The sequence below is a fragment of the Danio rerio genome, chromosome 3 (genome assembly GCF_049306965.1).
Source record: "Danio rerio strain Tuebingen ecotype United States chromosome 3, GRCz12tu, whole genome shotgun sequence".
In the NCBI taxonomy this organism is placed as follows: Eukaryota; Metazoa; Chordata; class Actinopteri; order Cypriniformes; family Danionidae; genus Danio; species Danio rerio.
This window is the reverse complement of record NC_133178.1, coordinates 2,575,711-2,593,473: the sequence shown is the minus strand read 5'-3', so window position 1 is coordinate 2,593,473 and position 17,763 is coordinate 2,575,711. Positions and strand designations below refer to the sequence as shown.

The window sequence follows — 17,763 nt, the reverse complement described above, 5'->3', positions numbered from 1 at the left end:
TATTTGGATTAATAGATATATTTAATATAAAAACAAATTTCTTTTCTTCCAAAAGTGGCATGAAAACGATATTGTTAGACAACTTCTAAATTTAAATGGTCATTTATTATCTTACAGTGGATTATTAGATGACTTTGGTTTTCTGATTACTGTAAAGGAATATGCTGTTGTATTTGACTTTATTTTATGAGTATGGAAATGCGTCTTTAGAAGGAAAATATTCATTTTCTTTTCGGCTTATTCCCTTTATTAATCAGGGGTCGCTACAGCAGAATGAACCACCAACTTCTCCAGCACATTTTTAAAATGCAGATGCCCTTCCAGCTCAACCCATCACTGGGAAGCATCCATACACATTCATTCACACACTATGAACTATTCAGCTTACCCAATTCCCCTATAGCGCATGTGTTTGGACTGTGGGGGAAATCGGAGCACCCGGAGGAAACCCACACCAACATGAGGAAAACATGCAAACTCCACACAGAAATCCCAACTGACCCAGCTGAGGCTCGAACTAGCGACCTTCTGCTTGCTGTGAGGCAAAAGTGCCACCCACTGCGCCACTGTGCAGCCCCAGAAAGAAAATATGTTAAAGAAAACCTTTTTTAGGAGACCTAAATATCATTAAACAAAGTTATAGTTATACATATATTAGAAATATTATAACAGGTGGAACCGATATATATATATATATATATATATATATATATATATATATATATATATATATATATATATATATATATATATATATATATATATATAAACTGAAAATGGACCGATGTATTTATGAATATTAATTGGACAAAAGCTAAATATATGTTTAAATAATATAGTAAAAGAAGTTGCATTCACAATTGTACACTTTTTATATCATGTTAAAGAGGTTTTAGAGAGATTTATTTGGATATTCATTATTCCAGTAATTTTTGTTTCATGGAAAATAATCTATTAATCTAATAATCGATTGTCTGTCTGTTTTGTGATTGTGTATACACAAGGATTTTTTGGGTGGATATGAGAAATTTTCTTGAACATTACTACATTTTATTTGTTTAAATTCAGCCCATATAAATTGTTTGCAACCACTTTAAAAGCCACTTAAAATAATTTAGTAAATCTAATTAATAAAGTTTTCAGTGAATGTGGTGGCTATTCTTCCTCGGTTCCAACAAATAAAATGACAAATTTACATCAAAACATCAACAAAACCAATACAAAACAAACTCACAGTAAAATAAAACAACAGAAACAAATGCCAAAAACAGGACAAATTTGCACTAAACCACAACAATATTCACCAATACCCAATCTAAACAACGCCAAATTTACATTAAACCAAACCAATATTCACCAATACCCAATCTAAACAACGCCAAATTTACATTAAAACGTAATTGTATAAACAACAATTAATCATAGAATTTAGAGTTTAATAAAGCCTACCTAAAGCATACAATAACTCAACACTGCTCCATTAAGTGTTACTTTAATCGTTTTTAACCTCATTTTACTTATTAAACACACCAAGCTGGCATAAAGTTCACCTTTTTTAACGAATGTCAACACTTAAAGACGTTTTGGGGAGACTTATTTGTTTACTGTCCAAGAAAATGTGATTTTATTGATAACTTTACCTCAAAATAATATTTTAATTGATTTTGACTCAAAAAGTGTGGCTAATCTGAGGAGTTTATAATGAATCTTATGATTTAGTTTGGTAAATTTCATATAGATAACTATAGAATGAATGATTATAAACCTTATATAAAGATTTGTTCTTATTTAATTGATTTTCATTTATATATGGACTTTCTTCAGAGTATGAATAGTAAAAAATGTTAAGATGCAATTAAAGTAGTAATTAATTAAAATGAATAGTGAACTTGCTGACTAAAGGATATATAATTATACTGACAATGTGAAAGTATCTATTAAAGTCTATTATATTAAAGATTTTACATGAATAAAGCAGTGCTTAGTTCAGTTTATCTATCGTAATGTATGTTTTATCTGGTTAATTACCATTAATTTGACAGATTTTAAATGTTTATTTATGTTAATGAACATACATTGTTTTGCAAAATCAGCCAGTTCGTGTTTATTTTCCGTCGACTCTAATTAATTTGGCGAAATGATGTTTCCATATGCGAGGCTGTGCTGCGGACAGCTAAAAATAAAGGATGGCATAGCAACAAAGCGGCGATTGGCAGAGGGACGCGAGGAGCAGCTGGCCATTGGTCGAGGGCAGCGTCCACTCAGAAGACTGCGTAGTGACGTATGCGCAGCGTGTAGCAATGCATGATGGGAATTGGAGTTTTCAAAAAACGCACTGGAATAAAAGTTAAAGCTAATTAGATCCCTTTTTGTACACATATATCTAACATTTTAATGATTTAATTATTTGTTTGTTTCTTAGATACTTGTTTCTTTCTTTACCGACACATATTTGTTTATTCATTCATTTCACTTAAGTAGACATTTATTTTATAAGTTGATTTTTTATAAGTACCACCATTGTGTACATTTATATAAGTTACACATTTTTATTGCAAAAACCTCGTATGAATCTCGTTAAATTGTTAATAAAATATAAAGTTATTTATATATATATATAGTTATAAATAGTTATAAAATAAATAGTTTATACATTATAATTCTGTTTTAAATGAAAACAATTAAATGTAACATGATGTTATCCGATTATTATTCTTATGTTTTGCCTGTAAAACTAAATTTTTGCATATTTATTCCTTTTGAAATATGATTCCGTTTTGAAGATTAGACATTGAAATGCTTTAATACAATATGTGTAACTTTTTACAATTTATTTTGAGGTATATTAATTATTATTTGTAGTAGCGAAATTATATGCAAATAATGAGTGGAAAAGAAGGTCAGCCATTGGTCATAAAAGTTAAACAAGTAATTTTAACCATCTCATAATTTCACTACATCCAGTCCCACAACTTTTTAACTAATTATGTTGTCAAAACATTTACATGCTTCAACATTTTACTATAATATCTGTTTTAAAACCGTCATTTCAATTGCTCTTATATGCAGGTTCTGCGCTAAACTAAGTGTCTAAACATTTACACAGTGTCTGACATACTGAAGTGTTGATGTTAATAAATCTTTACTCAGTCTCCTCTTTGCATTAACTCAAGTTTTGTGCAAACCTGCAGAAATATTCAGCAACAGCAGCAGCTTTCAGTGCAGATCTTCTATTTACGGCATATTCGTATCTGAAAGGGGAAACTAACTGTGTAAACATGAGTATCAGACAAAAGAAGAGTGCAGAAAGTGTGTTTAATATAGTTAATAATCATCAGAACAGTGTCAACGTTTAAACCTGAATGAGATTCTGACAGTAATATATTTCATCACCTTTGAATTATAAGGTTAGGCTCTATCTGTGTTCTGAATGATTTTGAGATATTGAGCTTCAAAGATTTAGCATTCCATAGCAAACAGTGTGTGTTTAATATTGGTTTGTTTTTTTTTTAAATAGAAAGTCTTAAAATGTAAACAACTTATAAAAACATCCCATAATGTAAATAAGCTGTTAATAACTAAATTTTGACAAAAAAAATGTCAGACAGAACCTAATATTTCTAAGATGACAATTTGTATTTGTTTTAATCTTAAGATATAAACTCGTTTGTTAAAAATCCACAGTGTCTTGATTACTATCTGAAAAATGTTAGAAATACATTTTTTTAAAGAAAAATAATAAATAAATGCAGTTAATATCTATTTATTAGCTTTTTATCATGTTTTTACCTAGTTGCCTTATGAGTCCATTGAACTGATTTAAAACTGATTTAAAACAGCTTGTGTAACTCAAAACCAAGGTAGAACATGAGTAACTTAGATTATTAAGTTACAGTGAATTAAAACATGTGCTGTCATGACTAATTGTTCATATATAATGTTTTACAGTGTGTCTTTTTATAATCAGGTTTTCAGTCTGAGGGTAGAGATTATATAACATAAGAGTTTTTTTTTTTCTATGTGTGGATTTGTACTAACGTTTGGGAACAAACGTTTACAAGAATAAAAATATAAAGAATAAATGATTAATTACTAATTAAGAGTCCTGCAATCAGTTAAAGTGTTACTAAAGACTTCAGTGGGCTATATCCTATATTGCAGGGGTGTCAAACTCAATTCCTGGAGGGCCGAAGCCCTGCACAGTTTCGTTCCAACCTTGCTCCAACACACTTACCTGTAGGTTTCAAACAAGCCTGAAGGACTCAATTAGTTTGATCAGGTGTGTTTAATTAGGGTTGGAACTAAACTGTGCAGAGCTGCGGCCCTTTTGGAACTGAGTTTGACACCTGTGCTATATAGTGTTTCGTGTTTGGAAAATAAAAGTAAATATTTCATGACAACAAACACGAACAAAACGAAATATTTATAGGATAATATAATAATAATTCTATTTATCACAAGACTATTTATGTAATAAACATAAATACACCTAAAACATTTAACGTTACATAAACACGATTAAAGAGGAAATAACGTTACTTATAATTAACAGTTACCGTAACATTCCAAACGTCAGTCGCTTTTCTTGTTTTTACGTCCTCCCTGATCTTAGAGTAAAATAAGGCTTCGATCTGAACATTTTTGTTGGTAAACTACTGATTCATTACTTTTACATTTAGTAAATAAAAGCAACGAGCGCTGTTTTGAAAGCTTCCAGTGACGTCTCTGCCGAAAAGCGTCCGCCGCTGTCGTGATTCTGCACATGTGTGGCTGTTGTCATCCTGCGCGCTCGGATCATGAGTGATTATTCTTATAGATGATTATTGTGAATGAGTGAACTGATCGGGATCGCTATCTGGGAGGTGAAACTGTGAGGATCTCCGGCAGAGTATGAGCGGCTGAGAGTGAAGCTGCAGCGGTCTGAGGTTCTGTGGAGGACCCGCGTGTGTGGAGCTGATCTGCGGCCGCTGCTCGGGATGTTTGTGCTGGTGGAGATGCGGGACACGGTGCGGATTCCGCCCTGGAGCTTCCAGAGGCCGCTGAATGAAGCCGTAGCGGAGGAGCTCAACAAGAAACTGGCCAACAAGGTGTGAAGAAGACGTGTCTTTCTGTCTGTCTGTCTGTCTGTCTGTCTATCTATCTATCTATCTGTCTGTCTGTCTATCTGTCTATGTCTGTCTGTCTGTCTGTCTGTCTGTCTGTCTGTCTGTCTGTCTATCTATCTATCTATCTATCTATCTATCTATCTATCTATCTATCTATCTATCTATCTATCTGTCTATTTGTCTGTCTGTATGCCTGTCTGTCTGTCTATCTATCTATCTATCTATCTATCTATCTATCTATCTATCTATCTATCTGTCTATCTATCTGTCTATCTATCTGTCTGTCTGTCTGTCTGTCTGTCTGTCTGTCTGTCTGTCTGTCTGTCTATCTATCTATCTATCTATCTATCTATCTATCTATCTATCTATCTATCTGTCTATTTGTCTGTCTGTATGCCTGTCTGTCTATCTATCTATCTATCTATCTATCTATCTATCTATCTATCTATCTATCTATCTATCTATCTATCTATCTATCTATCTGTCTATCTATCTGTCTATCTGTCTGTCTGTCTATTTGTCTGTCTGTCTGTCTGTCTGTCTGTCTGTCTGTCTGTCTGTCTGTCTATCTATCTATCTATCTATCTATCTATCTATCTATCTATCTATCTATCTATCTATCTGTCTGTATGTCTGTCTATTTTTCTGTCTGTCTGTCTGTCTATCTATCTATCTATCTATCTGTCTGTCTGTCTGTCTGTCTGTCTGTCTGTCTGTCTGTCTGTCTATCTATATCTGTCTGTCTGTCTGTCTATTTGTCTGTCTGTCTGTCTGTCTATCTGTCTGTCTGTCTGTCTGTCTGTCTATCTATCTGTCTATCTGTCTGTCTATTTGTCTGTCTGTCTGTCTGTCTGTCTGTCTATCTATCTATCTATCTATCTATCTGTCTGTCTGTCTGTCTGTATGCCTATCTATCTATCTATCTATCTATCTATCTATCTATCTATCTATCTATCTATCTATCTATCTATCTATCTATCTATCTGTCTGTCTGTCTGTCTGTCTGTCTGTATGCCTATCTATCTATCTATCTATCTATCTATCTATCTATCTATCTATCTATCTATCTATCTATCTATCTATCTATCTATCTATCTATCTATCTATCTATGTCTATATATTGATATATTGACTAGATATTCTTTAAGATACTAGTATTCAGCCTAAAGTGACATTTAAAGGCTTAACTAGGGTAATTATTGTGTTAACTAGGCAAGTCATTGGCCTATAGTGGTTTGTCCTGTAGACGACTGAAGCATGAAAAAGAAATCACATTATTTTAAGGCATACTTTTGGCACATTAAAGCATTTGAGAATTATTAATTCAGTTTTATCTAACACATTTTATTTCTGTTTATTAACTGCTGAACAACTTCTATTAGCAAGTGTTCATTTGCCAACAACATCAAACAATATTTGCAGACAATTTGTGAGTTAGAGGATGTACATTTAAATATGACCAACAGCAAAAACAAAACAACAAGTCACTAAAAATACACAAAAAGCCAGACACAAGTACCTGAATAGAGGAGAAAAAGCAGTATAATACATTTAAAACATACTCCTCAAAAACTCAGATGATTATATTCAAGGGTCGTGCCGAACTGAGTCTGGTTCTCTCAAGGTTTTTTTTCTTCACTCCTATCAGGTGAAGTTTTTTTCCCTCTCCGCTGTCGCCTCTGGCTCGCATGGTTCAGGATTGGTAGAGCTACGCATCGATGAATTTGCTCTTCAGTGTTTGAACTCTCAGTAATGATTAAATCACACTGAACTGAGCTAAACTGAACTGAACTGAACTTAAACACTAAAAACTGAACTGCACTGTTCCAGTTACTATGACCATTTATGTGAAGCTGCTTTGACACAATCTACATTGTAAAAGCGCTATACAAATAAAGCTGAATTGAATTATATTCTGCTATTCATGTTTGAGACTTTCAAACTGTGATAAATGTGGAAAAGCACTTCATTAAGACATGTAAGGCAATATTTTCTCCACATCATTATATGATCATTAACGCACTCCTCCTGTATAATGCGTCTGCAGGTGGTGTATAACGTGGGTTTGTGCATCTGTCTGTACGACATCACTAAACTGGAGGATTCCTACATCTTTCCTGGAGACGGAGCGTCTCACACTAAAGGTACTGAACTCACAGACATTCGTTTACTGATTTCTCTCATAGCTCATTAGTGCTGCTCTACAATAACACTTCTGAACTACTAGCAGGCAGCAAACAAACAAACGTAATTATTATTGAATTAAAAAAAGGAGACAAGATACTCATTGACCCATGTAGAATATTTTTCTGAAATAGAATCATTAATGTTACCCTGTACTATTCATTTAGTGCGAAGGGGAGGACAATTATCTGTTATACTCTGTATATTATATAGTATATTACTCTGTAAATATATATATATATATATATATATATATATATATGAGCAATATCACACGAGTAGCAGTGCGATATGGCTGTATATCAGCACTGGTGGGAGGCATGCGTTGGCACCAGGCCGTAGGCTGAGCGCCTTAGCGTCCCACCAGTGGTGATATACAGCCATATCGCACTGCTACTCATGTGATATTGCGTTTATACAACAGTTCAACATCACAATCATGTATATAAATAAGAAAATCAAACACGGAGAGTCTAAAAAACCCTTTTTTATTAGGAACTACTTTCTTCCGCCATTCATTCACATCTGCAGCTGACGTCAGAACAGCAGAAGCATTTACTAATTCACCAACGTCACTTCAGAGCTAGTGCTTGACTGACTCTCTGTCTAAAGTGATGACAAAACTGCTGATTTTGCTCACACTTTAAGATTATAAGGCTGAACATGACATGAAATGCCATCCATCTTCAGAGATTTCTTCTTACAGTCTACAGTATTTCTCTGTTGCTGGGATTTCACAATAATTAACCCCGAAAATAACAACAAATCCACTACTAACGTTACCAGACTGCTGTTGTGTTTGCGATAAGGAAAAACGCTAAGCACATGCGGACTTTGCTTATTTCAATCTGCCAACACACACATTCCTGATATGCGAGCAAATCAGTATAAATACAGCACTACAACATACAAAAAGCCAACATGTCTAAACCAGCCAATTTACCCTTGCCCCACCTCACCCCCCATGTTTCTGCATCTACAAGTGCACGAGTGAGCTCTGCAATCGGAATATCGCAAAATGTGTAGCAAGAGTCAGAGTGCAGGATTTGTACTTGAACTGGCAAATCTGAGAGGTTGTGAGTGCCGACTTGTGGTTCTAGAGTGAAACTGCAGTCAAATTTGCCGTCCACATTTGAGTCTGTCGTGTTGTATTTGTGAATGACATTTTTCAGATACACCACTATTAAGGCTGATTTATACTTCTGCGTCAAATACCGGCGTATGCTACGGCGCTGACGCATAGCCCTTCGCCGTCGCTGACATGCACCTCTCAAAAAATGTAACTACACGTCGCAACGACGTGTAGCGTAAGCTTTGTGATTGGTCGGCTTGGTATCGCTGACAAGTCTAGGCGGGACCGAGAGCCACGCGAATGGTGCTAGCCTGATGGAGCGATTGTTTACAAGTGTGGAGTCCCGTGAAGGAGCTCCGGATGGAAAGTTTTGTTTTGTGTTTACCTCATAGTTAAAGTTGTTGCACGTCCGCCGGTTCCTGCCTCAAAATGAGCGAGTTTGAGTCACTTGTACATCCCGGAAGTGTTCAGGAAAAGCAAAAAAGCAGCGAAGAAACTCGACACAGAGGAACATTTACACCTCGCTGGCCACTAGCGTTTCGGAAGTGTTAATGCAGACCGACAGAGACAGCGTGCAGAAGAATAAATGCACAGCCACGCGCGTTGCATGCGCCGTGAGTTACGCCGGTCACCTGACGCAGAAGTATAAACCAGGCTTCAATCTGCAACTTCAAATTCTAAACACAGTTGTGTTGTTAGTTTTCTGTGTGTGCAAATTGAGAGATTCAACTGTTCACACCAGAGCTGAGTGAACATTTCTGTCTGGCATCAGCTTGGCGTATCCCGGCTCTGACAAAAAACTTTAGTCTGATACTGATTCCTATACTGATGTTGATCAATTGCATACAGCACTAGCACTAGTCCTAAGCCGATCCCTCCCCTCTCTGTGCTCCCCATGCTCTCCTGTCAATACTTTCTACTGTTTTCTACTGTTGTCTAATGTTTTGTGCTTTATATGAATTATTGAATCATATTTATTGAATTATATGCCCCATGAATTAAATAAAGTATTTGCCCTTCAAGGCTTGATATTAAATTTAAAGACTTTTTTAAGAAACATAATATGACCAAATGATTTTAATAAACACTGAAAAGTGTTTTCCTGACTATATGTAAACAAATAAATATAGTTCCCATTTAATACAGACATTTTTTTAATATATATATATTTTTTCAACAATGTAAAATGTAACATTTCATCTCAATGTTGGCTATGCGGTGGTGCAGTGGGTAGCATGATTGCCTCACAGCTAGAAAGGCACTGGTTCAAGCCTTGGCTTGATCAGTTGGCATTTCTGTGTGGAGTTTGCAGGTTCTCCCCATGTTTGCGTGGGTTTCCTTCAAGTGCTCTGGTTTCCCCAAAAGTCCAAAAGACATGAGGTACAGGTAATTGAGACAGCTAATATTGACCATAGAGTATGGGTGTTTCCCAGTGATAAGTTGCAGCTGGAAGGGCATCTGCTGCATAAAACATATGCTGGATAGGTTGGCGGTTGATTCCGCTGTGGCGACACCGGATTAATAAAGGGACTAAGACGAGGCGAAAATGAATGATTGAATGAATCTCAATGTCAAGAAATGGTTTTAAATCATCACATTTACACACATCTCAATTTTGTGTGGGGCGGCAATATTAAGTTGACTGATTTTGTGTGATTTTGTCTTTCTGGTGTTTCCCACTGTCAATAGAGCAGTCCGGCAAATGACAAAAAAAGCTGATCCTAATTGGTCCTCGTGCGTGCATTAAGATGCTGATTGGCTCACAGATAGAACCTCATAGAGCCAAGCTAAAGTGCCATTTTTTAGATAAAAACCTTTTTGTTTTTTAAATAAAAAGTCTTTAAATGTAAAACAACTTATAAAAAAACATCACATAATGTAAATAAGGGGTCATTTAATAAGAATATGTGAATAACTCAAATTTGACAAAAATGTCAGATAGAACCTTATAATTGTAAGGTGACGAGATGTCTGTGGCAGATATATCAGTGCACCATATACCTCATCTGCTGCTCTCTCTCTCTCTCTCTCTGTAGTTCACTTCAGATATGTGGTGTTTCATCCGTTCCTGGACGAGATCTTGCTGGGGAAGATCAAAGGCTGCAGTGCAGAGGGAGTCCATGGTAAGAGACATGCACACACACAGAGAGAGAGAGAGATGCAAACGCACAAATAATGCCATATTTATTAATAATGTCACAACACATGATGCTTTAGCATAACATGCTTTCTATAATTAAAGTAGAGAAACGATTAATGAAGTTCGTGCATGTGAAATTAAAGGTGCAGTAGGTGATCTTCCACAATGCTAACAGCTTAGCAATAAATCTCTGAATCACAGTCCCTCCCCTGCCGTTCAGAGCCACGCCTTCTTAAACACGAGCACCTGTACCTTTAAGATGACAGCAGAAGATCCCTCTCTCATGTGTTAAAAGCTACTAGTGCTTGTCTGGCGGTGTGCAAGCCAAACTGACATGCTATTTCAGAGTGAATATTAGAGTTGCATGGTAAACAATATAGGGAGAGACTAGGCGGAAAAGCGCTATTTACTTGTGTTTTGTTGTTAAACTAATTAAAATCTACGTTATCGATGCTGTAAAAGGCCCCTTATGAAACTGAAAGTAGTCTTATCAATCTTCCATCGGAAGATTTAAGTAACAATTTTAGTTTTCATTTGTAACAACATCTAACGCTACATCAGCTTTGCATGAAGCTAAAATAGTTTTAAAATAGAAACATCACCTGTCTAAGAGAAATCCTTCAGACATTAGCCCCTTTCACACATACATTGCCGGTAATTTTCCGGAAAGGTGTGTGTGTGAACAGGCCCTTTTTGAAAATACCGGTAAATTCGTTCTGGCTATTTTCCGGTAAGAGAAGTTGTAACATTACCGGCAATTTGCTGGAATGCTGCGCTGTGTGAAGGCAGAAGGAAGATTGCCAGAAGAGTGCGTCCACGTCTAGAACGTGCTGACGTTAGACGTCTACTTTAGCCAATCAGAACAGTCAGACGCATTCACGTGCGCGCAGTTTATGAGAATAAAAGCCTTTGAATATTTTTCCAGACACATTTAGCTGCTAGATGTTAGTCAGATCACGTTTCTATGTTCCTTCTTAATGCCAACTGTGTAAATAATTATCGATAAAATGTTTATGATAATCTGTTGTTTGTTTATGCACATATCATGAACATCTCGACATGCGAAAGTGTTTCTCTATATGTTTTCATTGGAGTTGTACTCAATACTGATCCGTCCGAAGAGTTTGTGATGTAGTCAAATGTTTACAAACACAAGCGCAGCCGTTTACAGCTCATTTCTGGTTAATGATGTCAGAATTTACCGGTATTTTGCGATGGATGTGTGAATGCTCTTTTCCGGAAAATTTCCGTAACGTCCTCGCCTGTGTGAACAGCGATTTTTTGAATATACCGATAAAGTCGTTCCGGAAATTTTCCGGATATTTACCGGTATCGCTGTGTGAAAGGGGCTATTGTCATCCTTGTTCCAGCGTGCAAAGCTAACTCCAATATTGATGCACAAACAGTGGTCGGCAGGGCTGCGTACAAACATCTGTGCAGTTGTTCAAATCTGCATTTGCTGACAGACAGTTTGGGCTACTTTTTGGAATTATGAGAGATGTCGGTCCGACAATATTTATTTGGATGAACATTTTTAGTTTTAAGCCTTACCCAAAATATAAAAATGCATAAATACATTTAGATCATTTACTGTAATCATTACTATTAGAGTGTGAAGAGACTTTCAACCAGCACAACAACAACGGCTTCTGAAGACAATCACCTACTGCACCTTTAAAATGATGTAAATATCCTGCATTACAAATAGCTATAATATCATCTATTTTTTTTCACATTCACACCTTTATCCCAATAGCTTTTAAACATTGAAACTGTGTTTGACAAAAACAGCTTCATCATTACACTAATGGAACTGGAAAATTCAGCATTCACTGTTAAAGAGCATCAACACATCATCAGTGTGAGGTTAATAAGGTGTGTGTGTGTGTGTGTGTGTGTGTGTGTGTGTGTGTGTGTGTGTGTGTGTGTGTGTGTTCCACAGTGAGTCTGGGGTTCTTTGATGACATCCTCATTCCGCCAGAGTCGCTCCAGCAGCCGGCTAAATTGTATCCTCAATCATTAATCACACACTAACACAGACACATGCTGTTTTATAGTGTGTTTAATAACAGTTACAGCGATGGATATTGTAAACAAGCTCTGATATATATATATATATATATATATATATATATATATATATATATATATATATATATATATATATATATAAACGTCTGCATGATCTATTCACAGTAAGCTAAATAACTGCAGCATGAAGTGGAGGTGAAGTTAGTAAATTTGAAGCATGTCTGATAATTAAGGTTAGTCTGACAGCAGGTCAAAGAAACCCATATCCCATGATGCCACTCGGGAGAATTCATGAATGGGTGTGAAGTAATGCAACAGACCCAAGTAGGTCATGTGATAGTCACAAATGGCGGATGCCACCTGCCAACAGCCACCTGTTTTTCCTGGCAGTCTCCTGTATTTCAGACTCATCTCCTGCCTCTTTTCCTTTTTGTATTTCTCCCAGAATTTCACACCGACCCCCAGTCCTCAGCTTTTTGGTACAGATAAGAATGGGTCAGATAAGAGAGACATGCAAAATATGTGCTGTCCTCCAGGAACGGTTGGAAAACACTGCTATAGAGAATGTTCTTTTCCTAATGGTCGTGTTATAATATTTAAATGTAGTACTTACTTGAGTAGTAGGTGATTTCGGATGCATCCGTAGCCTTAGTCAATGCACTGTACCCATGATGCATTGCTCCTGAACGTGCCGCAGTGATGAAGCGGAGCAGGTGTGGGTCTGGGAGTACGAGACGGACGAGGGCACTCATGACCTCTACATGGACCAGGGTGAGGAGATCCGCTTCCGGGTCACAGACGAGGTGTTCGTAGACACGTCTCCCAGCGGGCCGAGTGCAGATAAGGAGGCTCCAGGAACAGGAGCAGCAGCAGCGCCCCCTGCAGGAGCGGAGGACACAGCACAGCAGAAAGAGTCTCCATACACACTCATAGTAGGAGAAACACGGTCATCATGCAGATCAGTGTTCACATCACATCTGGCACATATAAAGTACACGTGACATCAACACTAACCATACTGATTTAGTTAGCTCACACTGCTAGTTTTGTGGTGAACAATTCATCTGTGCATGTCATTAGGACAACAATATATAGTTTGCCCTTGTAACCTTTAATTCAGATCTGAAAATGCACTTCCTGTTTTGTTTTTAGTTAAATTCTCAGATTAGGTCTGTCTGAGGCAGTGGGCGTGGCTAACATACTTAACCACGCCCCTTCAGCTGTCGTCGATATGACAACAAATAAATGGTGAGCAGGAGTAGTCTGTTATGCTGCGTTCACACCAGACGTGGAACGCGCATCAAACGCGAGTGATTCACATGTTAAGTCAATGCAAACGCGCGAATAGACATCCTGCGGCGTGATACGTGCGAATGGCGCGGCACGAATGACGAGAATTGCGCGGTGCGCATGGCGTGGCACGAAGCGTTTGAGCGTTTTGCGAGTTTGACGCGAATCACTCGCATTCGAAAATCTGAACTTCAGCGGACATTCTCGCGGTGTTAACCAATCAGGAGCTTGCTCTTGTGGGGGCGTGATTGTGACGTATCGCCTGTTGTCGGTGTCCCAGGGGAAATCCCCCAGCAGACACCGACAAGAAGTTCATCAAACTGGGCTGGGCTCAGTCACAAGCACCGCTGAAAACCTTCATCAGCCAGGTTCAGTTTCTGCAGGAGTCTATGAGCTTAAAGAGCTGGATGCACCTCTAAAAGGATCTAGTGGACTCAGACACGGCTCTAAACGTATCGACGCTGTTTATCATCCTTCATAAAGCACATAAACACTGTTATTTTCTTCATAAAATCCATGTTAGCCATTTAGCTATGAAGCTAGAGTCACGGGGCAGACAGAAGCCCTGCCCATCACGCGAATCTGCGTCTGTTCTGAAGTGGATTTGACACTCGAATGAAGCGGGGTTTGACGCATGAATAAAGCGAGTAACCTCAAATGTTCACGCGGCTATTTACGCGCGAATAGCGCGATTTATCCGCGCGTTCCGCGTCTGGTGTGAACACAGCATTAGGGTGTAATATCTCTCCCCAAACCATTTTGCCCATCTTTCTGTAAGAAACGCCTACTTTACTACATCCAATCAGCTCACAGGACAAAAAAAACAAGCCCCGCCCACTGTTTCCTCATGTAATATTCAGTTTCTCTAGGAACTGCGTCACAATTGCAGCTTCTGATTCATGCGGACTTTATATTTAGAATCATAAAGAAACAGTTTGTAATTTGTAAAATGTGCCACAGAAAAAAAACTGATGAGAACGTATACTCACATTGTTATTTGATATAAAGGATGTCTAACCTGAGTCCTGATTTCTTCTTTTTTTTTTTGTCCTGCAGGGCTCTGTCAGTGAGCCGGGGCTCGGTCTGCTCTCCTGGTGGAACAATTAACAACACAAACATCATAAGATGAAGGTGTTATGAACTGTGAAGCATTAGCTGGAGCCTCAGTCACTCCTTCATCACCTGCAGACGCTGCTGATCACTTCAGTAACCAGAGATGGATTTAGACTTCTGTCTTCGTCCTTTCTCCAGAGCTATGATGATGATTAATGAGCTGTAATTTTGCTGTTTGGGTGACGGTGGTGTTTTGATATTAGATTTGGTTTGGTGTTCTGCAGATCCTGCTTTATTAATCAATTCAGTTTTACATGAAGCTGGAAATATTTCTGATTTAGGTATTTTTCTGATTCTGAAATGTCTGATTTTGATAAAAAGATTGAAGAGGTTATGTATAAATGGATTTTGAAGTTTGTTTTCCTGCCCTTTATAAGAAAATGCAATAGTAATAAAACAAACAATAAATCTGGCAGATCAGAATCTGATTTTGGATTCATTTTATTTTTGTATTTAAATTAGTTGATATATTAAGTTATAGGGGAAAAATTCAAGCTTATTTGGATTTACAGGGATTATCAGAAAGTTAATTTTTTATTCTTAAAAGTGTGATTATATTTATGCCAAAATGGTAATTGAGGGCTTTTCCCCCTCAGAAAACATTCACCAAATACTATATATTCACTAAATAATTCACCAAATACTGATTTCTAAACTCTTCTGAAATTAAAACATTGGTATTAAAAAATGCTTATGAACATCTGAAAATATGGCACTTATTTTATGCCAAAAAAAGCTCTAAATGGTAATGATCAGTGGCGGATTTAGGCATGGGCAAAATCACCCAGGGTGGCATCTTGCTGTGGGCGGCACGGGGAGACAAAAAAAAGAGTGCCCCAATAAAAGCTGATCCTGATCTTGGTTTTTTACATGCACGATATGCGTCGACTAGCAAGTCATTCATGCATTCATTAATTTTTTTTTCGGCTCAGTTCCTTCATTAATCTGGGGTCGCCACAGCGGAATGAACCACCTGCTAGTCGACAAAACTAAAGTTTATATTATATGAGGATGTTGTTACTTTGACTAAGCATGGCTTTGAAGCAGAAAGGAGGGATAATGAGTCAGGGAGGCAGACTTCATAACTGTAATTATTGGCCATGGGTCAGGTATAAGACAACATATATATATATATATATATATATATATATATATATATATATATATATATATATATATATATATATATATATATATATATATATATACAGTTGAAGTCAGAATTATTAGCCCCCTTTTGATTTTTATTTTCTTTTTTAAATATTTCCCAAATGATGTTTAACAGAGCAATGACATTTTTACAGTATGTCTGATAATATTTTTTCTTCTGAAGAAAGTCTTATTCGTTTTATTTCGGCTAGAATAAAAGTAGTTATTAATTTTTTTAAAAACATTTTTGGGACAAAATTATTAGCCCCTTTAAGCTAATTCTTTTTTGCATAGTCTACAGAACAAACCATCATCATACAATAATTTGACTAATTGCCCTAACCTGCCTAGTGCACCTTATTACCCTAGTTAAGCTTTTAAATGTCACTTTAAGCTGTATAGAAGTGTCTTGAAAATTTTCAAGTAAAATATTATTTACTGTCATCATGACAAAGACAAAATACATCTGTTATTAGAAATAAGTTTTTAAAACTATTATGCTTAGAAATGTGCTGAAACAATCTTCCCTCCATTAAACAGAAATTGGGGAAAAAAATAAACAGGGGCGCTAATAATACAGGGGGCTAATAATTCTGACTTCAACTGTACATACAGTTAAAGTCAGAATTATTCGCCCCCTTTGAATTTATTTTCTTTTTTAAATATTTTCCAAATGATGTTTAATAGAGCATGGAAATGTTTACAGTATGTCTGATAATATTTTTTTCTTCTGGAGAAAGTCTTTATTTGTTTTATTTCAGCTTGAATAAAAGAAGTTTTAAACACCATTTTAAGGTCAATTTTATTAGCCCCATTTAACTTGATTTTTTTCTGTAGTCTACAGAACAAACCATCGCCATAACTTGCCTAATTACCCTAACCTGCCTAGTCAACATAATTAACCTAGTTGAGCCTTTAAATGTCACTTTAAGCTGTATAGAAGTGTCTTGAAGAATATCTAGTCTAATATTATTTACTGTCATCATGACAAAGATAAAATAAATCAGTTATTAGAGATGAGTTATTAAAACTATTATGATTAGAAATGTGTTGAAGAAATCTCTCGGTTAAACAAATTGGGGAAATAAACAGGGGGGCTAATAGTTCTGACTTCAACTGTTTATATATATATATATATATATATATAGAGAGAGAGAGAGAGAGAGAGAGAGAGAGAGAGAACTGTCATAATGAATATTTATGCAAGTCTTAGAACATTCCTCCAGTTTTTGTTTTTACATTGTTTTTTACTTACATTTAGGATTGATTTCTGTTATTTTTTAGAATAATAGTTGTATAATAATAATAATAATAATAAATATTTATTGAAAATAAATGTGTTTATAACAATTATTTTAAATGTATATATATAAAAAAAAAAAAAAAAATATATATATATATATATATATATATATATATATATATATATATATATATATATATATATATACACAGTGTCTATTTTTGGGGGGGATAGGGGAAAGGTGAATGTTTAGGGTGGTTTCGCCCAGGGTGGCATTTAAGCTAAAACCGCCACTAGTCATGTTTATTTTAAATTTGCAAGAAATGTCTTCAGTGATTTACAGAGTAAACCAAAATTTACTTTTTTTCCCCCCAAACATGTGAATAAATGATAAATTCAGAGAAAGAGAATTGTGGTACCAGAAGACCCATTGTGG

At 36.2% G+C, this 17,763-nt stretch overlaps 2 protein-coding genes across 3 annotated transcripts in view; one reads left to right on the top strand and one right to left on the bottom strand.

Moving 5' to 3' along the window:
* plbd1a (phospholipase B domain containing 1a) overlaps window positions 1-17,763 on the bottom strand; it is a 364,744-nt gene that overhangs the window by 135,661 nt on the left and 211,320 nt on the right. The window lies entirely within an intron of this gene.
* On the top strand, window positions 4,748-15,363 carry polr3h (polymerase (RNA) III (DNA directed) polypeptide H). 2 transcript variants are annotated; one of them, XR_012398468.1, is made up of 6 exons: window positions 4,748-5,087; window positions 7,153-7,249; window positions 10,398-10,484; window positions 12,444-12,507; window positions 13,230-13,790; window positions 14,556-15,363. XR_012398468.1 is itself a non-coding variant. In NM_001002476.1 (6 exon segments), coding segments are annotated over 6 exon segments (645 nt in total). In that variant the 5' UTR covers window positions 4,763-4,976; the 3' UTR covers window positions 14,930-15,358.